We start from the raw sequence: 27,314 nt of genomic DNA on the forward strand, positions 1-27,314 counted from the left end.
ATAGCTCTACGTTTTTTTTATTTGTTCGAAACTGTCATAAAGTTGTTGGGGTTTGTTGTTTCACTTCCGATTCGTGCGTCTTTCTCTGGTTCATGGCCCTCCCAAACTGGTGCCACATGTTGGGTTGAGCTATATTTCCGCCGTTCGCGTGCCGCTTCGTCGCAGTTTTGAAACTCTGGATTGTATCTAAAGAGTGAGCGTAAGTGAAGCATGAACCCATGCGCGCATCTCGTTTCGTTTACGTTAGAGCGAAGGCATGCTAATCGCATCGCAGCTGCCGCCGGCACCGGCAGTTCGGTTGTCAAGGCATGTGAAGAAAGTGGGCCGTCCACCGGGCTCACACGGACGACGGCCTTTCCTAATTCACGACGCCGCTTTCGTTCACGCGTTCAGATTTGTCGTCTCTGCCGTAACAGCAGCGTATTAACGTGATCAGCTGAGTGCCGACATCGTCTGAGCGGACTGCCTACCGGTGTCGTTCAAACCCCCTTCCCCAAGTACTCGCTGCTCGTTTCGTCTCAACTTCACATATGCGTGTGGCCTATCCAGCGCCTTTTAGATTGTTTTGTCTGAACGTACGACAGGTTTCCCGTAAAAGAGCGTAGCACTTTGGAGACCCGGCTAGCTCGGGCATTCTTCGCATGGTTACGCAGTGGTTCATAAGAGCGTAAAGCAAGGCCAACAACGCCCAAAACCAGCGCATAATAAGCTATCAAAGTTTGGTATAATATTAACTGCTGAAATAACCAAGAATCGGTTGCAAATAATTGACCTAAAATCGCGGAAACGTCTTGAGTCCCGCGCCGCGCAAGAGAAAAGGGCACAGTCTCGGCAAGTGCGCGATTGCCAAGGAAATCGCTGGGTTGCGCGAGCTACGCACCTTCTCGGGTTTCACGCTACTGGAACTGGATTAAGTGCAGGATTCAGAGCTATGCCAACACTAGAAGACTATCGATCACGCGCCCACGGCGTTTTTTTTTTCTTTTCAGTGGAACAGGCCGCATCATGCCGCTTTCGTGTCGTTTCTATTCTCAAAAATACCCGGAGCCTGAGGATGTGGTGATGGTGAACGTCAGGCAGATCGCCGAGATGGGCGCCTACGTGCGGCTACTGGAGTACAACGACATCGAAGGCATGATCCTGCTCTCCGAGTTGTCCAGGCGACGTATCCGTTCCATCAACAAGCTCATCCGCGTCGGCCGCAGCGAGTGCGTCGTCGTCATCAGGGTGGACAAGGACAAAGGTATGCGCTGCCCTGCTGTTCATTAGAGGAGCGCCAGTTGGACAATGTGTGAACGAGATCGGTGTGCAGCGGCATTCGCTGCCTGCTTGGTCTGAGCGTTTATGACAGCTTGGAAAGTTTGGATAGCCCGACATGTGTGGTTGTTTATACATTGTGTACGTGCATGCATCAAACATTCTGAAGAAAGCAGGGTAACCTAGTACACCTTTTGGCTTCATTTTGAAGCTACAGGTTCGATCTGGAGTCTCGGTGGCTGCATCATTTCGGTGAGGACATTGAGAATGAGAAAACCAGATAAAAACGAGACACTGACCACGATAAAAGCAAAGCCCCCAAACGGGAGCCTCGTTCACAAATTTGGGAACGAGTTTCTGTTAAACTATCGTTTTCATGAACACGAGATGATCAATACTCCTTAGTAAAACCGACCATTGGGCAAGTTCCTCTATTGCTTGCCTTCTAGTTATGTCATTTTGCCATGTATAAAACCATGGGACTCTGTTGGGCTTTTGCACTGTTTTTCTAGGCTAACCCTGCAATTAAACATTTGACACTGTTTGGCTTTTGCAATTTTTTTTCTCGAGCCTTCTGACAGTGGAACACTGGTATTAAAAATTTTTTGACCTACAGTTCGTGATAGTTTTGGGTGAGCTTACTTCCTCCTGGAAAAAGCACTAAAGGTCTCGTGTTTTTCCATTGTTCAAGACGTCTTTTTCATTACCTGCGCTTCACTCTGCAGGGTACATTGATTTGTCCAAACGACGAGTCTCTCCGGAAGACATCACAAAGTGCGAAGAAAAGTTTGCCCGGGGCAGAGCTGTAAGTTTTGGCGGCAATAGCGCTGTTCGGCCGATTCCGTGCGATGCGGCAGGCTTCAGAAGGAACGGACGAGGTGTGCATGTTGATACCAATGGCTGTTGCTGTACGTTCGCAGGTGAACAGTATTCTTCGACACGTGGCCGAAACGCTCAAGTTCGAGACGGACGAGCAGCTCGAGGAACTGTACAGGAAAACGGCCTGGTACTTCGATGACAAGTTCAAGAAGCCCACGGCATCGTACGACATCTTCAAGCTGGCTGTTACGTGAGTGTTTCACTGAACACACGCCTTTGTCTTTGTCAAAATTTCGCCCTTCAAAGTCAGGCAGATGTGTCTGCAGAAAAATGTAACTGTCAAAGTTACTGTTGTTCAGTTGGTGTTTCTTTTTTACTATACAAACATTTATTAAAGTGTGAAAATCACAATGCTTTATTTCGCACGAATTTATTGCTGAAAGATGTCTCCTTTCAGTGAAAATTGCATGTCAGTGTTATCTACCGCAATATTTTCTTTCTCTCAGGCATTTTTTTTACCCCTGGAAGATTTGTTATGCATGAAGATATGTGTTTTATCAGCTGATGAATTGTAAAAAAATAACAGTATTACAGTTATAAGATGCCCATGTTTGTTAACTGTTGCAGTAGAAGTTCCCTGAAGGACTAATCATTAACAAAAATTAAATAATGTGTTATTAGTAGACCGGCTGTTTTGAATGTGCACAATTTAGCAACAAAGGAGGGTACTCACTTGACTGCTTGTATAGTGTGTCCATACCTGTCAACTTGTGAATTAAAGACAGGGGGTTAATCTTCGGTTTGCTTGACGAATGTTGCATCATCTTCGATAAAAGGTTATTTCTGTTCTTGGCGTGGCTTTTCTCACCAGTCTCCACATCTTTTGGAAGTCTTTAGTGGTGAAAGGATGCCAAATGAGTACAGTCGTGAGCAATATGAAAGGGAACACTGAAATTACCTTCAAAATGCAGTAGTAGCGGCCAAATGCAGTTGCCAAGAGGAAAAGCTTTCCAAGTTCTAAGTGTTCGTGCAGAAAGGCGCCTCTTGCAGATCATTGCATCAGCTTTTTCCCTGCTTGTTTGATGGCTTCTGTAGCACAAACTTTGTGTTCCTCATCACATTCCTCGAGACCTTGTGTGCCTTGGGCAAGTCTTAGAAGTCATATGAAGCTGGTGACGGGGACCAACATCATCGCTAAGCCTTTTTTCCTTTTCACTTCAAAGCTGTCGCTGATGGTCCTTTGGAGTGAGCCACTGATGCTTGCAATACTTTGTTGTTTGCACATCAACTGCTTGCCGTAATTTTATCCTGAGTAAGCATGGAGGTGTTTCTAGCACCATCTGCTACTGTGCAAGTTTGGCGTAGCCATATTATGGGTGAACTATGTTTCAAAACGCAGGCATCGCCTTTTATGAAATGCACAGCTTAGGAATTGGGTTATTCTTGCATGCATTCTTTTGTCTGTAATGAAAGGTGTAGTTGATGATGTTTGTGTCACTAGTTGTGACAATGCGCAAGAGCTGACCATCCAGGCAATCAGCTTTTGCATTCCTTCGCACCCCATCAATTGGGTTGCACCGTGCGCCGACCTTAACTGCTGCGTTTGGCCACCTCCCGTGCGCCAAATGTTCACAAACCTAAAGGTCATCACAGCGCAGTGGCGTACTTGATGCCAAAGCAGCAATGAGAAGCGCAAACTACTGTGTCATTGTCACGGAAAGTGGACAGTGTTTTGAAGCAAAAGATATCGTAGGGAAACATTTAGGAGGCTGTAATATTGTAACGATGTTGAAGGACTCGGGGTGTAATAAAACGTACTTATTAAAAAGCGAACCTGTGCCCACAACTCAAAGGGACTATGGTCGTAGAACGTTACAGCAGAACACCAAAGATGTCTGCCTTCTTCTACTTCTTCAAGAGAAGTCACGAGCGCGTGGCGCACATCAGCCGGGGCCAGCTGGGTTCTCGTGCTGTCGTCTCTGCCCAACACTAGACGGCGCGCATGTATGTTCCTGTGCGTGCGGTGATAGGCACGTTGTTTGAATGCAGGCAATATGTCGCGGCATAATCCCCCTCCTCATACGCATCGTCCCGATGCGTCAGGCAATGAATAGATTCGTGGTAGGCGTCACTGGTTTTCGAAGTACTCCATCGCTAACACGATGGAGTACTTCGAAAGCCCGAAGTTGCGGCTAAGAAGATTTTCAGAAAGTCCACTAGAGTCCATATCCATACTTTGTCACCTGGTTGAAAATGCGCTTCGGTACGACGCTGATTGTACCGATAGGAGTCGATACGCTGTTGGCGGCGTATTCTGTATCTCGCCATCTGTCGTGCTTCCTCGGCTCTTTGCAAGAAGTCGTCTAGGCCAGGTGGATTGCTGCTTTCATGATTCAGTGGTAACATGGCATCCAGTGGAGTGGTGACTATTCGGCCGAATACAAGTTCAAATGGTGTCACTCGCGTTGTTTCTTGAACGGCTGTAGTATACGCGAACGTGATGTAGGGTAATATTTCATCCCACAGTTTATGTTCGACGTTGACATACATTGAAGGCATATCAGTCAGAGTTGGTACGCTGTAGTTCTTCTCTGGTCTGTATGGGTCATTCGCGTCAGACATTTCATTAGGTCTGCAGTACAAGCTGGGCCACGATCTGTAATTAAGACGCTGGGTGCACCATGTCTGAGGACTATGTTGTTGATGAAGAACTTGACAACTTCAAGAGCTGCACTGTACAGCGAGTCAGTCTCAGCATAATGAGTGAAATAGTCCATGGCTACGACGATCCACTTCTTGAGTGCAGTCGATGTCGGAAACGTGCCTAGGAGATCCATACCGACTTGTTGGAATGGGGCATGTGGTGGTTCTATTGGCTGGAGGAGGCCTGCAGGTTTCACGGATGGAGTTTTGCGTCTTTGACACTCACGGCAAGTTTTCACATAGCGCTGAACTGGTGATAACAGTTTTGGCCAGTAGTATTTCAGATGAATTCTGGCGTATGTACGGCTGACACCCATGTGTCCAGATGTTGTCTCATCATGACATGCGTGCAGAATCTCGTTTCGTAAAGGTGCAGGTACGAGTAAAAACTTGTCACCATGAGGCTTGAAGTTCCTCTTGTAAAGGACCCCTTCTCGAAGACAGAACGAAGGGAGCCCTCTGGATAAAGTGCGCGGGACTTTAACGTTGAGTCCTTGGAGACGCTGTATAAGCGGCAGCAAATCGGGGTCATTTTGTTGTTGTTGAGCCATTTTTGATGCCTGGTTGACGCCTAGAAACGGGAAGTCTTCTTCCTCCGGCTCACTCGTCTCCAGTGGTGCGCGTGACAGGCAGTCGGCATCGCTGTGCTTTTTTCCAGATTTGTATACCACAGTAACATCGTACTCTTGTAGCCTAAGGCTCCATCTTGCTAGTCGGCTAAAGGGATTCTTGAGATTCGCCAGCCAGCGCAGGCAATGGTGGTCACTGACTGCTCGGAATGGTCTACTGTAGAGGTACGGCCGAAATTTACTTATGGCCCAGATGCCCGTGAGACACTCTTTTTCGGTTGCAGAGTAATTTGCGAAAGCTTGCGGCTGGCATACGCTAGCACTTTTTCTTGGCCGTTTTGCCGCTGGACTAGAATAGCTCCGAGGCCGACGTTACCCGCATCAGTGTGAACTTCAGTTTCGGCAGTCTCACCGAAGTGGGCGAGGATTGGAGAGGCTTGCAGGCATGTTCCTAACTCATCAAATGCTTCCTGTTGTTCACTTTCCCACATAAAGGGCACGTCGTCTTTTGTTAGATTAGTAAGTGGTTCAGCAATGTTCGAAAAATTTTCCACAAATCGCCGATAGTACGCGCATCAACCGAGGAAGCGACGTACTGACTTCTTGTTTTTGGGTGTCGGGAACTTCGCGATGTCAGCTGTCTTTTCAGGATCTGGCCGAACGCCTTCGGAGCTGACGACGTGTCCTAAGAAACGAAGCTCTTCATAACCGAAGTGGCATTTTTCTGGCTTGATGGTCAAGTCTGCTGAACGAATGGCTTCTAATACTGTGCGGAGTCGCTCTAGATGTTGGTCGAATGTAACGGAAAGTACGACAACGTCATCCAAGTACACCAAGCAGGACTGCCATTTCAGTCCTGCGAGGACAGCTTCCATCATTCTCTGAAACGTGGCTGGCACTGTGCACAGTTCGAATGGAAGCGCTTTAATTTCGTAGAGGCCGTCTGGGGTTATGAATGCAGTCTTTTCACGGTCGCGCTCATCCACCTCAATTTGCGAATATCCGCTCTTGAGATCAAGCGAGGAGAAGTATTTCGCACTCCGTAGTCGATCGAGTGTATCATCGATACGCGGCAGAGGGTATACATCCCGCTTCGTTACGCTGTTCAGTTTCCAATAGTCAACGCAGAATCGAAGGCTGTTATCTTTCTTTTTAACAAGCACTACGGGAGACGCCCATGGACTGCTGGAAGGCTGGATCACGTCATCTGAAAGCATCTCCTCCACTTGTTTCTTGATGATGTCTCTTTCCTTTTGCGATACTCGATATGGGTGTTGGTAAATTGGTCTCGTGGCTCCTGTTATAATCCTGTGTTTTGCAATATCCGTGTGTCGCACTTTAGAGGACGTTGAAAAGCAGTCCGAAATTCTTTTATAAGGGCAAACAATCATTTCTTTTGATATTCTGGGAGCCTATGGTTAACGTTAACTGATGCGTCAACGTTGCAGGTCTCTTGTGGAGTGGTTGGTGTCGCTAAACTGCATAGTTCAGTCGCCATGCAGAACTCGTGGAAATAGGCGATAGCCATACCTTGCGCGATGCGGTGACATTCATTCCCAAAATTCGTAAGGAAAACAACTCGGCGGCCATTCCTTAAGTGAACGACACCCCTCACCATGCAAATTCCTTTGTTTAAAAAGAGCCCTACGTTTTCATCCGCTATTCTTTCGTGGTCACAAAAAAAATGCCTTATTTTCAACAAGCACCATTACACTACAGCGTGGTGGCACTGTGACGTCATCATCAACAACGCGAAAAGCAGTAAGACGTCGCTTTTCCGATTCCTCCACCGACATAGCTTGTTCGGTCGAAAACGTTACACTGGATCTGCGCAGATTAATTATGGCTCCATTGGCTTGCAGAAAATCCATTCCTAGTATAAGCTCCCTTGAACAGTACGGCAATACGATGAAGTCAGCAACGTCAGTAAAGCCTCTTATTTCAAGCCTTGAGGTGCATCTGCCAAGCGGCGTAATAGTGTGGCCACCTGCCGTGCGTATCTGTGCCCCACTCCATTTTGTCACAACCTTTTTCAGTTTTTTTGCCAATTTGTGACTCATTACCGAATAATCAGCGCCAGTGTCAACTAAAGCATTTAGCTCGTATCCGTCTATTTTCAATTCCAAATCTGAAGTAATCTTCGCACTGCTGCGTTTATCCTCTGTAAACATAGCATTGTCACCTTGAAACCGTGATGGAGGATCTTCGCAACTGTAGTTATCAGCGGCCTCACCTCCACAGGTCGCTTGCTTCAGTTTTCCGGGTGTGGGCTTGTAGAATGGTGCCCAGACCGTGTGGAAGAAGCACGTGGGCTGGGTGATCGGTAACGCCGGGGCGACGGCGATCTTGGCTGATGTTGGCGTGGAGTGAGTGGGCTCTGGCGCGTGGACAAGTACTCTTCGATCTCCGTTGGCCGTTCGCCGTTTCGAGGGCATGGTGCGTACAACGGAAAGCCCCTTAATCCTGCCTGTCGGTAAGGGCAGAACCTATACAGGTGACCTGCTTCCCCGCAATGAAAACACAAAGGCCTGCGCTCATGGTCACGTCAGATGTCACTTTTCCGGGGCCTTTGATCCACGTACATTACTTTCGTTTTCTGCAGATTAATTTTAAGACCCACCTTTCTGTTCTCCTAGTCTAACTCCGTAATCATGAGTTGCAATTTGTCCCCTGAGTTACTCAGCAATGCAATGTGATCGGTGAAGCGCAGGTTACTAATGTACTCTCCATTAACTCTTATTCCTAACTGTTCCCATTCTAGGCTTCTGAAAACCTCCTGTAAGCACGCGGTAAATAGCATTGGGGGGATTGTGTCCCCCTGCCTTACACACTTCTTGATTGGTATTCTGTTGCTTTCTTTATGAAGCACTATGGTAGCATTTGATCCCCTGTAGATTTCTTCCAGAATGTTTATATATACTTGATCTACGCCCTGATTCCGCAGTGTTTGCATGACGGCTGATATTTCTACTGAATCAAACGCCTTCTCTTAATCTATGAAGGCTATGTATAGTGGTTGGTTGTATTCTGAGCATTTCTCTATTACCTGATTGATAGTATGAATGTGTTCAATTGTTGAGTAGCCTGTTCGAAATCCTGCTTGTTCCTTTGGTTGATTGAATGCTAATGTTTTCTTGACCCTGTTAGCAATTACCTTTGTACATAGCTTGTATACTACAGAGAGCAAGCTGATCGGCCTGTAATTCAAGTCTTTGTCATCTCCTTTCTTATGTATTAAGATGATGTTAGCGTTCTTCCAAGACTCTGGTACTCTTCCCGTCAGGAGACACCTCGTAAACAGGGTGGCTAGTTTTTCTAACACAATCTGTCCTCCATCTTTCAGCAGATGCGATGTTACCTGATCCTCACCAGCAGCTTTGCCTCTTTGCATGCTCTCCAAAGCTTTTCTGACTTCTATCGTTACTGGGGGGGGGGGGGGGGGGGTGTCATCTGGGTTATTGTTAGTCTTTATAGCATTAGGGTCGTGGTTGTCTCGGGTACTGTACAGATCTCTGTAAAACTCCTCCTCTATTTTAAATATCCTATCCATATTGGTAGTTATTTTGCCTTGTTTGTCCCTTAGTGCATACATCCGATTTTTGCCTATCCCAAGTTTTCTCTTCACTGCTTGGACGCTTCCTCCGTTTTTCAGAGCCTGTTCAATTCTCTCCATGTTATACCTTCTTACATCGCATACCTTACGTCTATTAATCAGCTTCGAAAGCTCTGCCAGTTCTATTTTGTCTGTTGTACTTGAGACATGATTTGACACTTCTTAATTAGATTTTTCGTTTCCTGGGAAAGCTTGCCAGTGTCCTGTTTAACTACGTCTAACTACCCTGCCTCCAACTTCCACTGCACACTCCGTAAGGATACTCGTCGGATAATCATTCATTGCATCTACACTAAGGTTGGTTTCCTCACTAAGAGCAGAGTACCTGTTCTGAAGCGACACTCTGAATTCCTGTACTTTCCCTCTCAGTGCTAGCTCATTGATTGGCTTCTTGCGTATCAGTTTCTGTCGTTCCTTCTTCAAGTCTAGGCGAATTCGAGACCGTACCATTGTATGGTCGCTGCATCGTACGTTGCCAACCACTTCCACATCATGCACGATTCCTGGGTGTGCACTCATTATAAAGTCTATTTCGTTCTTATTTCCGCCATTAGGGCTCCTTTATGTCCACTTGCGGTTTTCTCATTTTCGGTAGAAGGTATTCAAAATCCGTAAATTATTGCGTTCTGCGAATTCTACTAGTAGCTCTCCTCTGGTGTTTCTAGTACCAATGCCATAATCTCCCACTGCCTGGTCTTCGGCCTGCTTCTTCCCTACTTTTTCATTAAAGTCGCCCATCACTATAGTATATTGTGTTTTTACCTTACTCATTGCCGATTCCTCGTCTTCATAGAGGCTTTCAACTGAACCGTCATCATGGCTGGATGTAGGCACGTAAGCCTGTATCACCTTCATCTTGTATCTTTTATTCAGTTTAATTACGATACCTACCACCCTTTCATGAATGCTATAGTGCTCCTCTATGTTGCCAGCTATTTTTCTGTGAATTAGGAGCCCCACTCCCAGTTCTCTTGTCTGCCAAGCCCCGATAGCAAAGGACGTGCCCATTCTGTAGCACCCTATAGGCCTCATATGTCCTCCTAACCTCACTGAGCCCTATTATATCCCATTTAACACCCTCTAGCTCCTCGAATAGTACAGCTAGACTTCTCTCACTAGATAAAGTTCTAGCGTTAAACGTTGCCAAGTTCAGGTTCCAATGGTGGCCTGTCCAGATCCAGAGATTCTTAGCACCCTCTGCTGCGTTGCAGATCTGACCGCCGCCGTGGTCAGTTGATTCGCAGCTGCTGGGGACTGAGGGCCGTGAGTTATTTGACGTATGCATGTGGGAGGTAGTTGCCAGATACTGCACCAGGGTGGCCAATCCTTCTTTGGTGAGGGAGTGCGTTCCGGCGGTGGTTACCGGTGAGGCCGCACCCCAGGCCTCTTAATGCAGTTTCATCACCACGCGTATTTTTTTTTTTATTTACCCGGTTGCGAACTGCGCGGCAAGGGATTTGAACCACCGGCCTTTTGCATGCGAGGTGGATGCTCTAACCACTACGCCATCGCCGCACTTCAATAGGTAATAGTGCACTTCAAGTTGTAAAGGACTATGTCTACTTAGGGCAGGTAATAACCGCAGAGCCGAACCACGAGATTGAAGTAACTAGAAGAATTAGAATGGGGTGGAGCACATTCGGCAAGCACTCCCAAATTATGACAGGTAGATTGCCACTATCCCTCAAGAGGAAGGTATATAACAGCTGTATCTTGCCAGTACTTAGCTACGGAGCAGAAACCTGGAGACTTACAAAGAGGGTTCAGCTTAAACTGAGAACGACGCAGCGAGCAATGGAAAGAAAAATGGTAGGTGTAACCTTAAGTGACAAGAAGAGAGCAGAGTGGATTAGGGGACAAACGGGGGTTAAGGATATCATCGTTGAAATAAAGAAGAGGAAATGGACACAAGCTGGGCATGAAGCGCGTAGACAGGATAACCGCTGGTCATTAAGGGTAACTAACTGGATTCCCAGAGAAGGGAAGTGGGTTAGGGGGAGACAGAAGGTTAGGTGGGCAGATGAGATTAAGAAGTTTGCAGGTATAAATTGGCAACAGCAAGCACAGGACCGGGTTAACTGGCGGAACATGGGAGAGGCCTTTGTCCTGCAGTGGACGTAGTCTGGCTGATGATGATGATGATCCATGTAGCGAGCTACACCACGGGCTCGTGGCAGGTAGGTAGCCGTCGGTTCCAATGGACGAGGTGTGCTGCATACCGTCTGTGGGCAAGGAGAGGCCACCGCAACTGCTGCATTGGTGTGCGCCGCGGGTTGTCTGAGTATTTCAGAGTAAGTTGGGATGCGTTGGATCGGCTGTGGCGCACGTTCTGGCTCACGTATTATCTGCCTCAGTTCATCTCGTACTATGTCGACGACAGACAGTGTTGCTTTAGTGTGAGGTGCTTGCAACTTGCTGAGCTCTTCCCTGATCTCCGACCTGATTAGTTCTAGCAGTGCGTCCATGTCACTTCGCTGACCTCCAGAGAAGACATTGGCAGGTGCGTAGTTTATGTCTCGATTTTACTGTCAAGCCCGCTGTTCTAGCGTTTTCTCGATGGCTGTCGCTTCCGTATGAAACTCCGCAACTGTTCGTGGTGGGTTGCGGACGAGAACAGCGAATAGCTCTTGCTTCACCCCACGCATGAGGTGGCGTAGCTTCTTATCTTCAGTCATATGGGAATCTGCGCGCTTGAACAGGCAGATCATGTCCTCGATATACATTGCGACACTTTCGTTGGTGAGTTGGTTTCTGGATTAGAGCGCAGCCTGCGCCTTTTCTTTGCGATCCGCGCTGGCATAAGTCGCCAGAGCTTGTCGCCGAAATACATCCCAGGTCGTAAAGGAGCTTTCATGGTTCTCATACCACGTCTTTGCGAAGTCCTCCAAAGCAAAGTATACGCGGCGGAGCTTCTCTCTCTCGTCCCAACTGTTCAAACTTGCCACTTTCTCAAAGAGGTTCAGCCAATCTTCTACGTCTTCATACGAGTCGCCATGAAATACTGGTGGCTGGTGAGGCTGATTTATCACCACTTGGGCCGGTGCTACATGACTTGTCATGGTGGTGGCGTCCATTGACTGAGTTCCTCTTGGCGTGAAGTGGAGTGGACTGAATTCTGGTGAATCACCTCGAAGATGGCGACTGGTCCTCTGATGCACAGGTGTCAGCTCCCCAGGATCAACTCGCTGGTGGTCGGGGCTATGCTGTTTTGCGTTCGTAGGGCTTTGATTCATTACCCAGCACCTCCACCAGAAATGTGACGATGTTGAAGGACTCGGGGTGTAATAAAACGTATTTATTAAAGGGCGAACCTGTGCCCACAGCTCAAAGAGACTATGGTCGTAGAACGTTACAGCAGAACACCAAAGATGTCTGCCTTCTTCTACTTATTCAAGAAAAGTCACGAGTGCGTGACGCACATCAGCCGGGGCCAGCTGGGTTCTCGTGCTGTCATCGTCTCTGCGCAACACTAGACGGCGCGCATGTATGTTCCTGTGCGCGCGGTGATGGGCACGTTGTTTGAATACAGACAATATGTCCCTGTTTATAAAAAGACATGAACATGGCTCTGGTGTAGTATCTACATGATATTTAGACAAGTTCACAGTAACGAGGGGAGTCTGTTCAAGCTGAGAGATGCAAAGGAAGGAGAGAAATATGTTGGCGTCATTGACAATCAGAAGCAACTGCGATTTCGCTGTTATGACATCATTTTGGGGGGGGGGGGGGAATTCTTGTGGCTGCACGTCGCTGACTCTTATACATTTTCCGCTTCATAGGGTGTTTTTTAAACAATGCAGATTTTGAAGGTACGGCGCATTGTGCATTTACGAGAATGCATTGTGCATACTTCATCACCTCAAGCTGCAGCGCTTTAGCATGTGTGCTTGTTCTCTCTGACAGGGACATATCAGTGTTGAACGAATGCAACATTGACCCGGAGACGAAGGAGGTGCTCCTGACCAACATCAAGCACCGGCTGACGCCGCAGGCTGTCAAGATCAGGTCAGGTACGCCTGGTTAAGCTCACGTCCTTGATAGACACCAAGAATGCATACCTGCCAACTCTCCCGAATTTTCCGGGAGACTCACGAATTTGGACCTAATCTCCCGATTGTACGAATGTCATCTCGAATCTCCCGAAAAGGGGCCACCACAGCAGAGGCTGTTTTTTTTTTTTTGCTCTTTTTTTAAGATCATGCGCGTACGTCAGCCTTTTCTGCTGCGGCAGTGGCGGTGCTGCGGAAGAGCATTCGCCACCACACTTCTATTTCATTGTAACCATATTGTAGAGTACCGCTGAGTACATTCTCGGCACTGCGCATCTTGACGAAGGCTGGCGGCGAGAAGCGCTCGCCGCCGTACCGAAATAAGGCGAGGGAAAAGGTAGTCTCAAAGGAAAAAGATTGCGGTGCTGTATGTTCACGAACGCTCCGATAACGAGATGGCGAGACTGTCGAGCACATTCCTTTTTCCAAAGGAGGGGTGGCCGGTAGACCGGCGGTAGGCGGACCCTAATGTGCTTTGCACTCTCCATATCGGCGTGCTTCAGAGAGACAGCGCCGCGTGTCGCATTCTTGTCGCTCCGGCCACCGTTCAGTTCACTTGCTTTCGTTGTGTCTAGCCAGAACTTCTTCTCCGTCTTGGCCCCCGCATTTTGTACGCTACGCCTACGCCGTCTGCCGTGGTTGTTGGGATTGCGTGTTTCCAGAGTTCAGTTAGAAGGTCGATGGCGGCATCAAAATCAAAGAAGAAGTACTTGCAAGTGTTTCTGGACTCATACACAGCTGAGTTTCCGTGCTTTGTGACTTCTCGGAAAGGCGACAAGTACGGATTCTGTACCACGTGCGCCTGTGATGTGAGCGTGTTGCACAGCGGGAAGGCCGATATAAAGGTGCATATCGCTTCACAGAAGCATTAGAACTACGTTCGTGCTGCGGAAGGGCAAGGCAACATCGGTAGCTTTTTCCAAAAGAGCTGCGAAGACAGTGCGATCCGAGCAGAATGCCTATTCACGAGATTCCTTGTGGAACACAACTTGCCGCTAAGCGTTAGTGATCACGCAGGGCCATTGTTTCGGAAAATGTTCCTGAAGTGCGAGGACGCGAAGCGTTACGGGTGCGGACGTACAAAAACCACTGCCATCGTCGGAGAAATGGCTGCACATACCGGAAACACAATGGCGGAGGCTCTGAAACGCCGTGCTTTCGCAATCGTGGTGAACGGAAGCAACGACAGTGGGTCGCGAATCGTGGCAACGTACTACGTCGAGGAATCGCGAAACGTGGAAAGCCGACTGCTTTGTTTGCGGGAACTCCATGGACAGGCCACCGGACGAAAGATTGGAAACCTCGTTCTGGACGCGCTCAAATCGCGTGGTATACCGATTGAGAACTGCATCGCATTTTCTGCCGACAATGCCAATGTGATGATCGGCAAAAAAACGGCGTGGCAACTGTGCTAAAAGAAGCCCAAGATAATTTGATAGTCGTTGGCTGCCCGTGCCACCTTATAATTCTTGCGGCCGAGAAAGGAGCTGCATGCTTATCTGCAAAATTCGACGAGGTGCTCGTGGACATCTTCTACTACCTTGAGAAGAGCGCCAAGCGGAAAGACAGGCTTGTTGAATTTCAAAGGATGCACAACACAGAGGTGCGGAAGATTTTGAAACACGTGCAAATGCGGTGGCTATCGCTTGGAAGGTGTCTCACCAGATTGCTGGAGCAGTGGCAGCCCTTGGTCAGCTTCTTTTTGAATGAGACAAAGCCGAAAAGCCAGCAGCGCCCAAGCTTTCTGGGGTCGTACCAGATCCCCAAGACAGCTGCAGCTTCGGCAGATGTGCGCGACGAAGTCCAGCGAGATTACCAAAAACGGAAGGAGCCAAGAGGCAAGATTGATGCAACTCGGCAAAGAAAGTGCAGCTTTCATCTGAAAGTACCGCACGTGCCAGTTTGACCCGTGAGGAACGGTTTTTGTACTTCCTGAACTCTGATGTAAACTTCGCTTATGGACTTTTCTTGAAGAGTGTCATCCGTGTGTTTGACAAAGTCAACGCCCAACTTCAGTCACAGGCACCTCAAATTCATCTGCTCCAGTCCCTCTTGATGCAGTTCCGAAGGGACCTTTTGGCTAGGTTTGTCAATCCCTCTGTCATTAAGGCCTGCTCTTCGCCACTGGAGGTTCCCTATCAGGGTCTAAAGAACCAAAAAGCCAACGAAGATCTTGTCCTCGGGAGCCGCACATTGTCTGTTGTGGAAGGACTGCGTGCCAGTGAGAAGCGGGAGTTTTTTTCTACTGTTCAGAAGTACTTTACTGTCACATGTGATTATATACGGCACAAATTTCCACTGAAGAATGAAACCTTGAATAAAGCGAAAGTTGCTAATTTGAAGTTTTTGAAAGACTCATCTTTCACAAGCCTTCGCTTCTTCGATGGGTCCTTCCCGCAAATTCTGCCCCAGGGGAAGAATGAGTCAAGAGTAGAAGCCTTCGATGCTCTTGAAGTGGAATTTGCAGAACTGCAGGCACACCGTATTTCTGAGGACATTCTAAGGGAAGAGAGGATTGATGTTCAGTGGTCAGAAGTGGGAAGAATCACTAGCGTTGATGGAGAAGTGAAATTTGGTAGAGTGTCAAAGGTGATGCTGCAGCTGCTTGCCATTCCACACAGCAATGCTGAATGTGAGAGGATATTTAGCATGGTTAAGAAGACGAGAACTGAATTTCGGTCTTCGCTTTCAAACAAGACTCTAGGTGACCTCCTCTTGGTGAAGAGTCACCAAACTGGACGTTGTTTTGAGCAGGTGTATTCTGACAACTTTTTGAGGCTTGCGAAGTCCGCAACTGCCTGGTGCCTTCACAAGTAAAGAAGTTTGGTTCAAGCAGCAGCTCAAAATAAACATCCCTACCCCTCCCTGATGTCAGTCTCCAGTCTCGGTAACTTCCGCTATGCAACCCCCCCCCCCCCCCCCCTCTCCGCTGCGGTCTCCCGAATTTTGATGCTGCGAGGTTGGCAGGTATGAGAATGGCTCACGCTTCTCATGTGTGGTGCATGTCTTCGAGCTTCATTCGCAGTGCATCTGGTGGCCGGAAAGCGTGACCACTATTGCAGTACTGTTGGCGCATCAGTCGAGTTCGTGCTCAGTGGAGCAATGTGCAGTTGTGCTTATCACAACATGACGTGTCATTTTTGAATGACAGAAAGTCGTTGAGGCAGAACAGCTTCACTTACAGATCGCAGCGGCATGCTTATTTGTATTCGTGTCAGTTTTTAAGATCATTTATTTATTTAAATTTAAAGTGAAGTGGGCTTGATTATCTTATGCAACATGAAATCTCGTGAAATGTATGCAGCACAAGTTACAACAACTTTAAAGCAGTCATGAACCGTCATTTGCTTGGTGGAAGAACATATCCTGCTGAGAGCAGACACTGCTGTGAATGTCGGCTAAATCTTGAATCTGCACGCAGCAATGAGCACTTACAAGTGGAGTTCGAAGCTTGCCATTCTATTATGCCGCACCTTTTCGAATGCAGGCCTGTGCTCACTCTCTTCAGTGCTGCCGGCACCTGGCATTAGACGTCAAACAGCACAAAGCATGCTACTATTGACTAACAGCTGTCTTATGTGAAGTCCGGCTTTTGGATCACATGCACTTCTTGCCGCAGTTATTCTCGGCATGCTGGCACTGCGCTACACTGCTAGCACTGGACAACAAGTCACGCTTGCAGGAATCACAATAGGAGAGAACAGTGAAGTTCCATCACATGTGCTCAAGGTCATGGCCAAGGAAATTAAAAAAAAAAAGCTCTGGAGTAGGAGCTCTTGTGTAACACCTTGTCGGCAAAAGTGAAGCCGGCTCTTGCCCTCTAAAGATCTTGGAACATGCTGTTTTCTGGTAGGGCCGACTTAGACATCAAATGGCTTTGATGTGTTCATTAAATGCCATGTTAGTTACACTAAAACCTCGATATAATGAACGTAGATATAACAAAATATTTGATATAACGAAGTAAATGAATAGTCTTGCAATAGTTATAATGTTAGGAATAATACCTATATAACGAATTTTCGGATATAACAAGCTTATTTTTGTGTGAGCTATAACTTTGTTATAATGAAGTTCGAGTGTATAGAAGCTTGTTGTCTTCGACGAAAGTAACACATCGAGATGGGAATCAGTGGCCTGATCTCCAATAAAATTTGCCAGGACATTAAAGCTTGCTGAGAAAAACCATTTACCAATTGACTCTTCCAAAAGTATCGAGATGGGAATCAGTGGCCTGATCTCCAATAAAATTTGCCAGGACTTTAAAGCTTGCTGAGAAAAACCATTAACCAATTGACTCTTCCAAAAGTATCTGAGCTGGAAAAATTGCTGTAGTAAACTTGTTGGGTGTGCAAGGAAAATGCTCAGTTTCCTTCGCTAAGCAGTGACGGCTCATCGTGCCCCTACTAAGAAAGTGGCCACAGCAGCCATCTTAAGGGAGGCATGGCTTCACTCTTGAGCGAGAATTTTCACTCCAGCATTTTCTTTTTAGCCTCTGTGGTCGTGACACACTTCTTTCCCTCATGTGAATTCTTTCTGTGTAGCTTCTAGCACGCAACAAAGGCCTGTAACTCCGCTCGTTCCTCATAGATTTAAGAAATATTTGCTATAATCCATTTGTGAGGCAGTAAACGCTCATACTGAGGTCACTCAGTGATTACTTGGAAAAGAGTTTCAGGACCTCTTTAATGACCGTTTGTGAAACAAACATTTCAATATTCTTGAAGAAATGACCACTCTGTGCATTATTCTGGGGCTCACTAGGTGGATGGTATTGTTTTGTAGATCAGTTGACATTTTATCATATTTAGACCCTGTAGCATCTGAGAAGTGTGCTGTATGCTATAGATTAATATTTTTACTCCCCTTGCCTCAACGTTCTGCAATAAAACATTTGGCCATGTGTAGCACATCATGGTGATGAAAAAATATAAAAATTGTACATGTTGCTGCCTTATTATAGGTCGTAGCAACATTAAAAAACCTGTGAAAACGTCAGACCGCCAAGAAGCCTTGGCTGATTTTTGCTCAAAACCTTGCTATTTGATTGATTCACACTGATCAATGTAATTTCTTTTTGCTAGGCTCCACCTCTGTGTAATGTGTGACAATGCTAATAACATTTTCTCTCTAGTGTTACCAAGAGCTCTGTGACTTTCTTTGCATCCTTATCGTTTTCGTTTTTCCAGATATCGAGGTGTCCTGCTATGAATATGAAGGCATTGATGCTGTGAAGCATGCCCTAAGGGAAGGCATGTCTCTGTCCACTGAGGACATGCCTATCAAGGTGAGCCTTGCAGACTATCTAAAACTACACGTGAACCACATTGTAAATGAAATTAATGGAAAAGAACGAGTTATATTTGTGGTGTCCATTTGTGATGGCCATTGTTCAGCTGTACTAAAAGTGCAGTGTGTGCCATTGAGGTTCAATACTGCGTGTTGTGCTAAGAACAAATTCAACTTGCTGTAATGCATGCCTGCCAACTCTTCCAATTTCTGATCTGTCCTCCTGGTTGTACAATTTTGGCCATAAGTCTCCCGATACACTGTCTAAACCCAATTCGAGGTGTGGGGGTAGAACTAGGGTAAAATAAAACAGGCAATTAAAACAACGCAAACGCATTTATCTGGTACAACAAAGAAAAGGGTACGTCCATGGAGCTCAAAAGTTTCGTTGGCCACTGTCGTTTTTTCTAGTCTGCCGGACTGTCCTTTGACCAGAAACACACTCACACTTTAACCACTGACACTGGTGGGTACATCCCCCTTACACGGCCCTGTTCAGAGAGGGCACAGTATAGTAGAAAGGCTGGAACGCTTCTACAGTGTTTCAGTTAGGCCACAGGGAAGTGTTCCAAGGCCACCGCCCCTCACCCCACTTTTGGCGAGTCTGCCGATTTCAGACGTCCTTGAGTTGGCAGGTACTGTGATGCTCCAGTGCCATGTGCGCACTGAAATTTTGTCAAAGCAGTGCAAACAAAAGAATCTATAGTATTAACATCGTTTGTTTCTACATAGCACTTGTAGGTGAGGAAGTTGGGAACGGAAACACAAGGCTTCGAGCTTCCAAACAGTCACAACTGGAGGCACTCGCTTTTGGGAAAGATGAAATCGTTCGGTGGATTCTGGCGTATACCGTATTTACTCGCGTAATTCTCACACACTTCACCCAACAAAAATATGATTTTTTTTTCTCGAGTAATTATCACACCCTCGAAAACTGCGGCAATAATGTCGTCTGCTCGTTCCAGCCACTGATGATGATAGCACATGCCATCTCTCAAGCATCAAGCTTACTATTATAGCACGGAGATTCAATTCAAGCCAGGCCAAGTCAAAGCGGCAAGTGCGTGTTGCGGTGTGTTTTGTATGTTGTGTCAGTAATCTTGTCACGTTATGGGGGGATACTGAAGCTACACGGCTGCTTTCAAGTTGAAAGTGATAGATCATGATCTAAACAACGGCAACAGGGCCGCTGGTAGGCCTTTCTGAGCATATGAGTTTTGTGTTGGATACTGGTGACGGCATCTGAAAGCCACCAAGACTCGTTGGGCCTGCAGTGTGCCTAAATCTGGGATTGATGGTAAACTTTATTTCCTCAGAAGGAAACTGCTGACGATTCTGTTAAATAGTTATCAGCCCAATACTGACATCCTACGCTTAAATTTTGAGGGCTCCTGTTGAGGAACGAACGCTACTTCCACGTCAGCAACGCCCACGAGCTTTGCGTATGGCATTCTAATTCTCGACTATTTGCTTGCACTTTTTGTGTCACAAATGAATCTTGCCTTGTGTTGAACCTGTGCTTTTAATGTTTAGGTAAGTTTAATTAGTACTTCTTAAAGTTTGCTGTTAGTTGCTGGTGTGAGAATTTCGATTTGCGGCCACTTAGTTTTCTTTTTCGCTCTGCATGTTTTCTGGAAAGATTTTCCGCGTAATTCTCGCACCTCCCAATTTCGCATCGGCTTTCCGCCAAAAAAAAAAGTGTGAGTATTATGCGAGTAATTACGGTAGTCGGGAACTGCAAACTTTCCTAGTGGAAGTTGACTTTGTGTTTATTGTTCATGAGCTACTAGACTTGTTTTCTATTAGAAGACTTCGGAGTAGCAAGAATATCATACCCACCCCTGATGAATTAAGGTCATCAGGATTCAGCTGTATTACAAACAGCTTGCTGGCTTGCTGTCCCTCTGAAGCCATTTGACTGGTGCAGTTATGAAATTGTGCAAGCACATCATAGACATATGGTGATGTAAACAGGAGGCGAACATTGCAAATGGTTAAATTATGGTAGTCTATATAGTTATTTTCTGTTTTTTATAAATAAAGCAAGGTGTTTAATGAGGCCATCATGGTAGAGTAACTCCTCATTTTTTAGTACATTTTTAATTAGGCTTATCACATTATAGTCTCTGCCAAGAATAACTCACTCTTCAGTCAGACGCTCGGAAAAGTTAGAACCTCGCTTCACGTTACACGCACGAGATGGCGATGCAAAGTTTTACTTTCATGGAAATCGCAGCTACGTGTAATGCGTTGCGAGATCTCTGCATGTGAGCGTGTTCACTCCTTGCAGATAAACCTGATTGCCCCGCCAGTGTACGTGATGACCACAACCACCATGGACCGGACAGACGGCCTGGAGGCACTCAGCAATGCCATAACAAAGATTGAAGAGACAATCCGCAAAGCGGGTGGGGTCTTTACGGTGAAGAGTGCGGTGAGTGCATTTCAGGCATGCATCTGCAAATTCTGTAGGGTCTATTTCTCTTTCAATTGAAAAAGTTTTTTATTTATTTATTATTTATACAATTCAAGAAATGCTTCATAGAATAGTTGGGTCGATAGCCTATGTGACTGTACTCGGCGGCACCTTTTCTAGACAGCATTGTTGAAACTACAGAACCGAGACGCATGCTTGCTATCATGCCTTAAGGGGGGGACGTGGTTTCTAAAATTGTTTTTTAAATTTTTTGCTCAATCTTAACCAAACTTCACTACCTAAGCTAGTTTTACATGCTGATTTCAAATCTATAATTTGTTTCTTAATATTTCAAGCGGTTTAAAAAATATGAAGGCTGAATCTTAATTAATTGCGTACTTCTTACGGGACTTCTTGGCAATTTTTCTTGCTAAATCCAAAAGTGAATGCATAATCCCAATGCTGGAGACTTGCTGTAGGTGGTGATGCTATTTTTATCCATTTCAAGGCATATTATAAGCAAGAAAACAGACGAACACTTATGGTCACTATATTATAATAAATTTCTCTCAATAAAATCTTCAATGGTAATTTTTGAAGTGATGCTAGAGAAATAAAAATAGCATCACCCCCTAGATCATGTCAAGACGAATAAAATGATACCAACTTTGTCGCATTCACTCAAGTTTAACATAGGAAAAACCCCCGTAAGGCCGAGTGCAATGTGGAAAAACATCGAACTGAAAAAAATGCATTTGAAGTTTCTAGCAACTTTAACTTTTGCTAAAGTGAAGCTACAGCGATAATAATGACATCATTCTGTAGCTCTATATTATAGGATAAATGGCCATGCTAAATTTCACTGTACCCACCCAGAGTACTGCTCACAGCTTGTTCTAGAACTATAAAATAGTCATTGACTCAGCATGAGATATATTATTTTTTTACTTTGTGGTCGTTCCAGTGCCTTGCAAGTGAAAGGAACACAAAAAAAAAAATTATGTAACAATGTTGTCCTTGGATAGACAATAGATTTACACAATGTTTAGGTCTAAAAGCAAGAATATTTATTTTTGCAAAAATTCCCACTATTTGCCATCATGACTGTTTACAGCAGACCAGGGCTGTAAGCAGTGTCCTCTGCTGGCTTGTGACGCTTTGAAAGTCTTTCCTTTAATGAACTGCTGTCGAGATGCTCTCTTCGCGATTTTCGTAGCCTGCCCTTGTCCTTCTCAAGGCTGCGACGCACCAAGTTATTGCCAGCGCTGTATTCCAGCTTCTCGGCAATTTCCACGTTGCTCTTGGTTGTGCCTTGGTTGAAGTGGCTGATGGCTTCGGCAACTGCCCTTTCAATGCTCCGCAAGGATGCATGCTGAGTTTTGGGGGCCTGCTGCCAAATCATAGCGTGCAGGCTCTCACTTGGGTTCTGGGTGATCCCATCGCTGCACCTTTTCAAGAGGGCATTGTCGCTCAGCCGCCTAAACACAGGCTCCAATGCCTCAGTTACGAAATCAGGCAGGCTGTCCTTGTGTGGTAGCGGCTTCTCATTTTTCGCAAGAGCTCTCTGAAATTTGCACCAGGATTCAGGGCCTTCAGGGCAAAGGTCATGCTTTGGTGCCTCGTCAGTTGAAGACATGTGGTTCAAAGTTGCTAGAACAGCCTTCTGCATACCTGGAACATCGTTCTTGTGGCTTCTCAATGCGTAGCCATTGTATGAGGTGATCTTCTTTATTTTTTGTTGCGTAAGTCTGCCCTTTCCACCAAGTGAGCCACCTTGAGCTTTTTTTTTCTCTACAAGGGTACGTAAGGCAGCTCCCATACGCTTGTGTACATGACTTATGCAGTCCTTTTTGGCCACCTTTATGAAGTCGTACACCTCTTTTTCTGTGAGTGCATGGGATGTCCTGCTGTCGCCGTCCGACAGCATTGTCGTATAACGTAGCTTGTGCTTTTCAAGTGACCGCTCAAACAAGCGGAGTGCAGCCTCCACTTCCATATGGCCAGCATTACAATCAACATTCTTCTGGCACAGAGGGGCATGCTGAATGAGCCAGGCAGAATGTCCTGCTTCTCCTTCTTTGGGTCTTGTGGTGCAAGCCAGGCAAAAGTTCGATAGTACGATATGGTCTATCACGAGGCCACTATACATCTCGACAATGCAGCCAACACATACACGCGAGCTACGTCCACGCATAAGCCAGGGGCCGTCATGAATCACGTCGACGTTTCCGGGTGCGTTGCCGAACTCCGCATAGAGCTCCTTGACGCGAGCAACGCTCGCCGCTTCGCATTCGGCAGCAGTCGCACAGCAGGCTTCTTTCATTATATTCATGTGGCTTTGTTAACTCTTGTGGTGGTGAAGCCCTCGACGCGAAATATTCATCCCGGCGAAAAAGTCCGACAGAGCCGTTGCCCCCTTGCCAATACTGTTGGTGGCCTTCATGGCACGCATATTAACTTCAAACAGCCTTATTTTGGCGTCGTTCTCGTCGGCTATACGTGGGGACGAAAAACGCTTTTCGCGAAAGTCACAACTGCCGCACGTGACTATGAGCTTCGAACACAGCCCGTACTCTTTCTTGGCCTTTGAAATAGTGACGCTTCTTCCACCGCATTCTGGGCACGCGACAAGTCCAAATAACGAGCGTATCGCCGCCAGATCAACAATAACAAATTCTGTCCCGTTTTCTTTGCCACCATTCTCCAGATCAATATCTAGTAACTCGAACTTACGTTCCGTCGCGCACTGCGATGCGAGTGATGCCTTCAAGCCCGTTGCATTTCTCGCGCGCTCAGCAAACTCGTCCGCTGAATAAAACGCCGTGTGAATGCGGTCTAGGATGCTGCTGGAAGATGACGATCCGACGACGACACAATTCAATGAGGTGCTGCTGCAAGGCACAGGAGAGTGCACCGCTTCGGACACAAGCGGCCGCGGCTGCGCGCCGTCGTCGGAATGCGCCGCTTCGGCGGCATCGGGCGAAATAGGCTGCACGTTGTCGGCTGCTTTCTTCTGGCGGGCGTTCCACGGGCGCCTCCGTTTCTTGCCGTAAGCTTGGCGCATCTTCTTCTTTAGACGAGCGTCTCCAATCATGCCGGCAAAAGACGGAAAGTCGGTGCGTCGGTCGCGTAGCACAAGCAGGCACGTGCGGGAAGTAGACGAACAACGTGCGCAAACGGGAACCGGCGGCCGATGAACAATATACTAAAAAAAAGCGCGGGCAACTTTGGCCGCATCAGCCAATGGGAAGCGAGGAACAGGGGGCTCCCCTGGTGCACGCGCGCTCAAGCCAATCAGCGGCTCGGAAATGGCTCCGGAAAAGGGGCAAGGGCAGCCGTTCTGTTTAAGCGACGCCATTTTGAAGGGTGTCAAAATGCGCACAAAAGAATCAGCTTCAAAACAAGCTCAAGATGGCGGCGATCGGCCGACTGCCTCGCCGGCGGCGCGCGTAGGAAGTTTGAACGAATTTGACCTGCCGTGGGTTGTTTTGCAGCTCCCATGGCGACTTCATAATCAATTTTAATTCATTTACTGATCGAATTCAGCGTTCACAATTTGAGGACACGTGCTTATAGGTCTGAAAATTTCAAATATCGCATTTTCTCAAAATCGACTTTTTGGCCATTTTTCACCATTCTAAGACCCGCGTCCCCCCTTAAGTGTACAGGTAATTTTTTTCATTGGCCTTGCTAAAATAAATGCTGCTTTATTTATCATGAGGCTCAAGCAGTTGCGGGAAAGTGTTGGTAAAGTACAGTTATTGTTCACTTTGCAAAAATGCCTCCATCGTCATTTCACTTCTTAGCACCATCTTTTAAGAAATGCACGACTGTTTTCCAAAGTAAACGTGGTGTCCCTGAATTAGTGGGTCAGTGTGTGGCCGCACACTGACCCGCTTCTTTATAAAACATAGCTGAGCAGTTCTTGGGGGGGGGGGGGGGATATACCGTAAAATGCTGAGTGAGCGCCCCCACTGATGGAGTGCCCTCTCCCTTTTCGGAACAGACTGATCAAGCACCCCCTTCCTAAATCTGGTAGGATTATCCTTCACCGTATGTGGGGGAGGGGGAGCTTGTAATATGACACTAAAAGGAACATTAACAGTCTGAGTGTTTCTATGTTCTATCATTCACATTTTCTAAACATGTCAACGATGCTGGCGAGCAAAACCGAAATGAGCCGCGAGTTGCTGTACTACTTGTGCAGCAACTTGAATGTGCAGAATCTGCACCTCTGTAACCTCGGCTGCACTGTCAAGATAGGTTTTCACTGAGTATAGCACATGTTATGCTGAGTTTCACATGTTGCCTTACGAGGCAATGCCAGCAGTATTGCTTTCTTGCCATAAAATCATGTACAGCATGACGACAGCTGGTAACCAATATGCACTGGTCATGGACTCAATTATGTAGGGCTGAGTAAGGCACGTGGAAGGCATTTGCTATTGCTCCCACTGTCTCTAGTACTGGTGCTATTCATGCATATTTCCTTTCACGTGTGCCAACTCTAGATCTACTGGTGAGTTTTGTACCCCCGTGATGCAATTATCTTGAGCAGTTGCATGTTCCTGTACTAAATGTCTTGATGCTGCGTTTATATTTTTGAGCATATTAATGTTGCGATTAATTCTGGGAGCACTTGCAAGGGTTTAGATTGAGAGACGGGAGATGGGCATAGCAAAATGTACGCTTTTTATACAATGGGCGGACGAAGCAAATACACAAAATTCGCGTTGAAGCGCTCAAAATTCACTAACACTCTCTACACACCAGTCTACAATGAACTGAAAACAAAACTAACGACAATCTGCTTTAGAGCCATCTCTAGCCCTAGCCAACATCTATCCAAGGTGGCGTCTCGGTATCAAAACATTCTTACAGTTCGTCGGCGTGCTATGTCAACTCTGTGTGCCTTTGCTGTGTCGACGGTTCGTCAGTTCTTTCGTCGACGTCCTCCCCGTGAGTTCTTACAGTCGTCATCCTCTTTTGCCGGACGAGCCGCTCTGCCTCATTGCCGTTTGTTTCCGGTCTTCGTCGTCTTTTCTGGCTCAGTCAGGCTCGGCCTAACTCGTCATCGGCCTCTTGTCTATGATGCGGGCTGCATACGTTCTGACTCAAAGCGGACGAGCTGTAGGCGCACCAGGAACTGCGGTGAAAGGTTGTAGCAAGTCCAGGCAGCCTCACTCGAGTCTTCCGAGATCGACGGCCACTCCATGAGCCTCTTCGCCGACAGCCTCAGAACCGCGAGGCCCTATTGCTTCCGTTGCTGTAGCAACACTGCCCTTCCTGATCTTCGCAGTTTAAAGCCCCATCCTCTGGGATTTCTATTACAGCTCATGTCGCGTGCCACGAGCCATCTTGTCCAATCTCGTACATAAACGTGGCGCATATGCGCACCATCGGGGTCTTGTGCACGTGCGCCGCATTCCAGCACCCAGCACATACCTCGTGCGCTCTTACTCATGACAAGTATGCACATATAATACACCTTTGTATCTAGAAAACCAACCATTTTCTTATACAGAATATTACGTCCCAATAAAGAAAATGTGCATAAGGTCAGCAGTGTACATATTTTCTTAATGAGTAGTTCTTGAACAAGGAGGAATTTACTGGTTATCATATTAGTTTACTAACGAAGAGTGTTAACAACCAGACAAGGGCAATAATTTGCATGAAATATCATTTTTTGTTACTTTTATTTTCACGAAGTCCAACTATCTTCTGGCATAGAAATTGTCATAAACACAATTTAACAAAAAGTTACCAGCTTGCCTGGTGTTTGCACATAGGAAGTTAAGTGTGATGTTGAGTATTTTGTGAAGCAAACCTGTGGTGTTGTATAATGGAAAGAATATAAAGGTCATTAAACAGAATGCTCTTAGGGCAGTGAACAGACTGAGGTAATGTTAAAACCGTGTCACATGAGCACTTTTAATCAAGATCAAGGCTTACTTGGATCAGACTTCTTGATTCAATAACAAGTTGGCCACTGCTACTGGGTACAGCCGTATGCGGATAATGTGTGGCACGGACGTCAGCCAGATCGCAATCATTTTATGCCAGTCGGGCCTAATTGCGATTAAATGCATCCACGTAGCAGAACCTGACCCGGATCAGCCCTAATCGGTATCAAGCCTGTCTGACATTGGTAATATTCTTGGGGCTCATTATTGCCTTCAGTAAAGGTGTTGCTCGAGATTTGCAATTCCTAATAAATAGCTGTCGTAATGATGACGTATGTCTACGTCTTGTGAATCCCTCGTGCAGCCCAAGGTGGTGACAGAGACTGACGAGTTGGAACTTGCCAAGCAGCTAGATCGCCTTGAACAGGAGAATGCAGAGATTGACGGAGACGACGACGACGAAGAAGCGGAAGCTGGTTCGGGGTCTTCAGGTGCAGAAGACAATGACAATGTAGTAATCGTTGAGGCCTGAGCCGCTTGAGGACCAGGCAGAATAAAGCAATCTGCTTTGACAGCATTTGCACCACACGTGTGTCATTTGGCGATCAATAACCAGTGAGGTCTATAGACCCAATACAGCGTGCTCTCATGGCAACCCATCAGTTGCTCGCCCCAACTGACCTTCACTGGTTC

The 27,314-nt window shown here is 46.6% G+C and overlaps 1 protein-coding gene across 1 annotated transcript; it reads left to right on the forward strand.

Moving 5' to 3' along the window:
• The first annotated feature begins 59 nt into the window (after positions 1 to 59).
• On the forward strand, positions 60 to 27,207 carry eIF2alpha (eukaryotic translation initiation factor 2 subunit alpha). The gene is made up of 8 exons (XM_075873963.1): positions 60 to 199; positions 990 to 1,243; positions 1,983 to 2,062; positions 2,178 to 2,326; positions 12,865 to 12,971; positions 18,200 to 18,297; positions 20,590 to 20,733; positions 26,986 to 27,207. The coding sequence occupies exons 2-8, from the start codon at positions 1,006 to 1,008 to the stop codon at positions 27,151 to 27,153; spliced, it is 984 nt and encodes a 327-aa protein (XP_075730078.1). The 5' UTR covers positions 60 to 199; positions 990 to 1,005; the 3' UTR covers positions 27,154 to 27,207.
• The last annotated feature ends 107 nt before the right edge of the window (positions 27,208 to 27,314 follow it).

The sequence above is a fragment of the Rhipicephalus microplus genome, chromosome 9, assembly GCF_043290135.1.
Source record: "Rhipicephalus microplus isolate Deutch F79 chromosome 9, USDA_Rmic, whole genome shotgun sequence".
NCBI classification, from domain to species: Eukaryota; Metazoa; Arthropoda; class Arachnida; order Ixodida; family Ixodidae; genus Rhipicephalus; species Rhipicephalus microplus.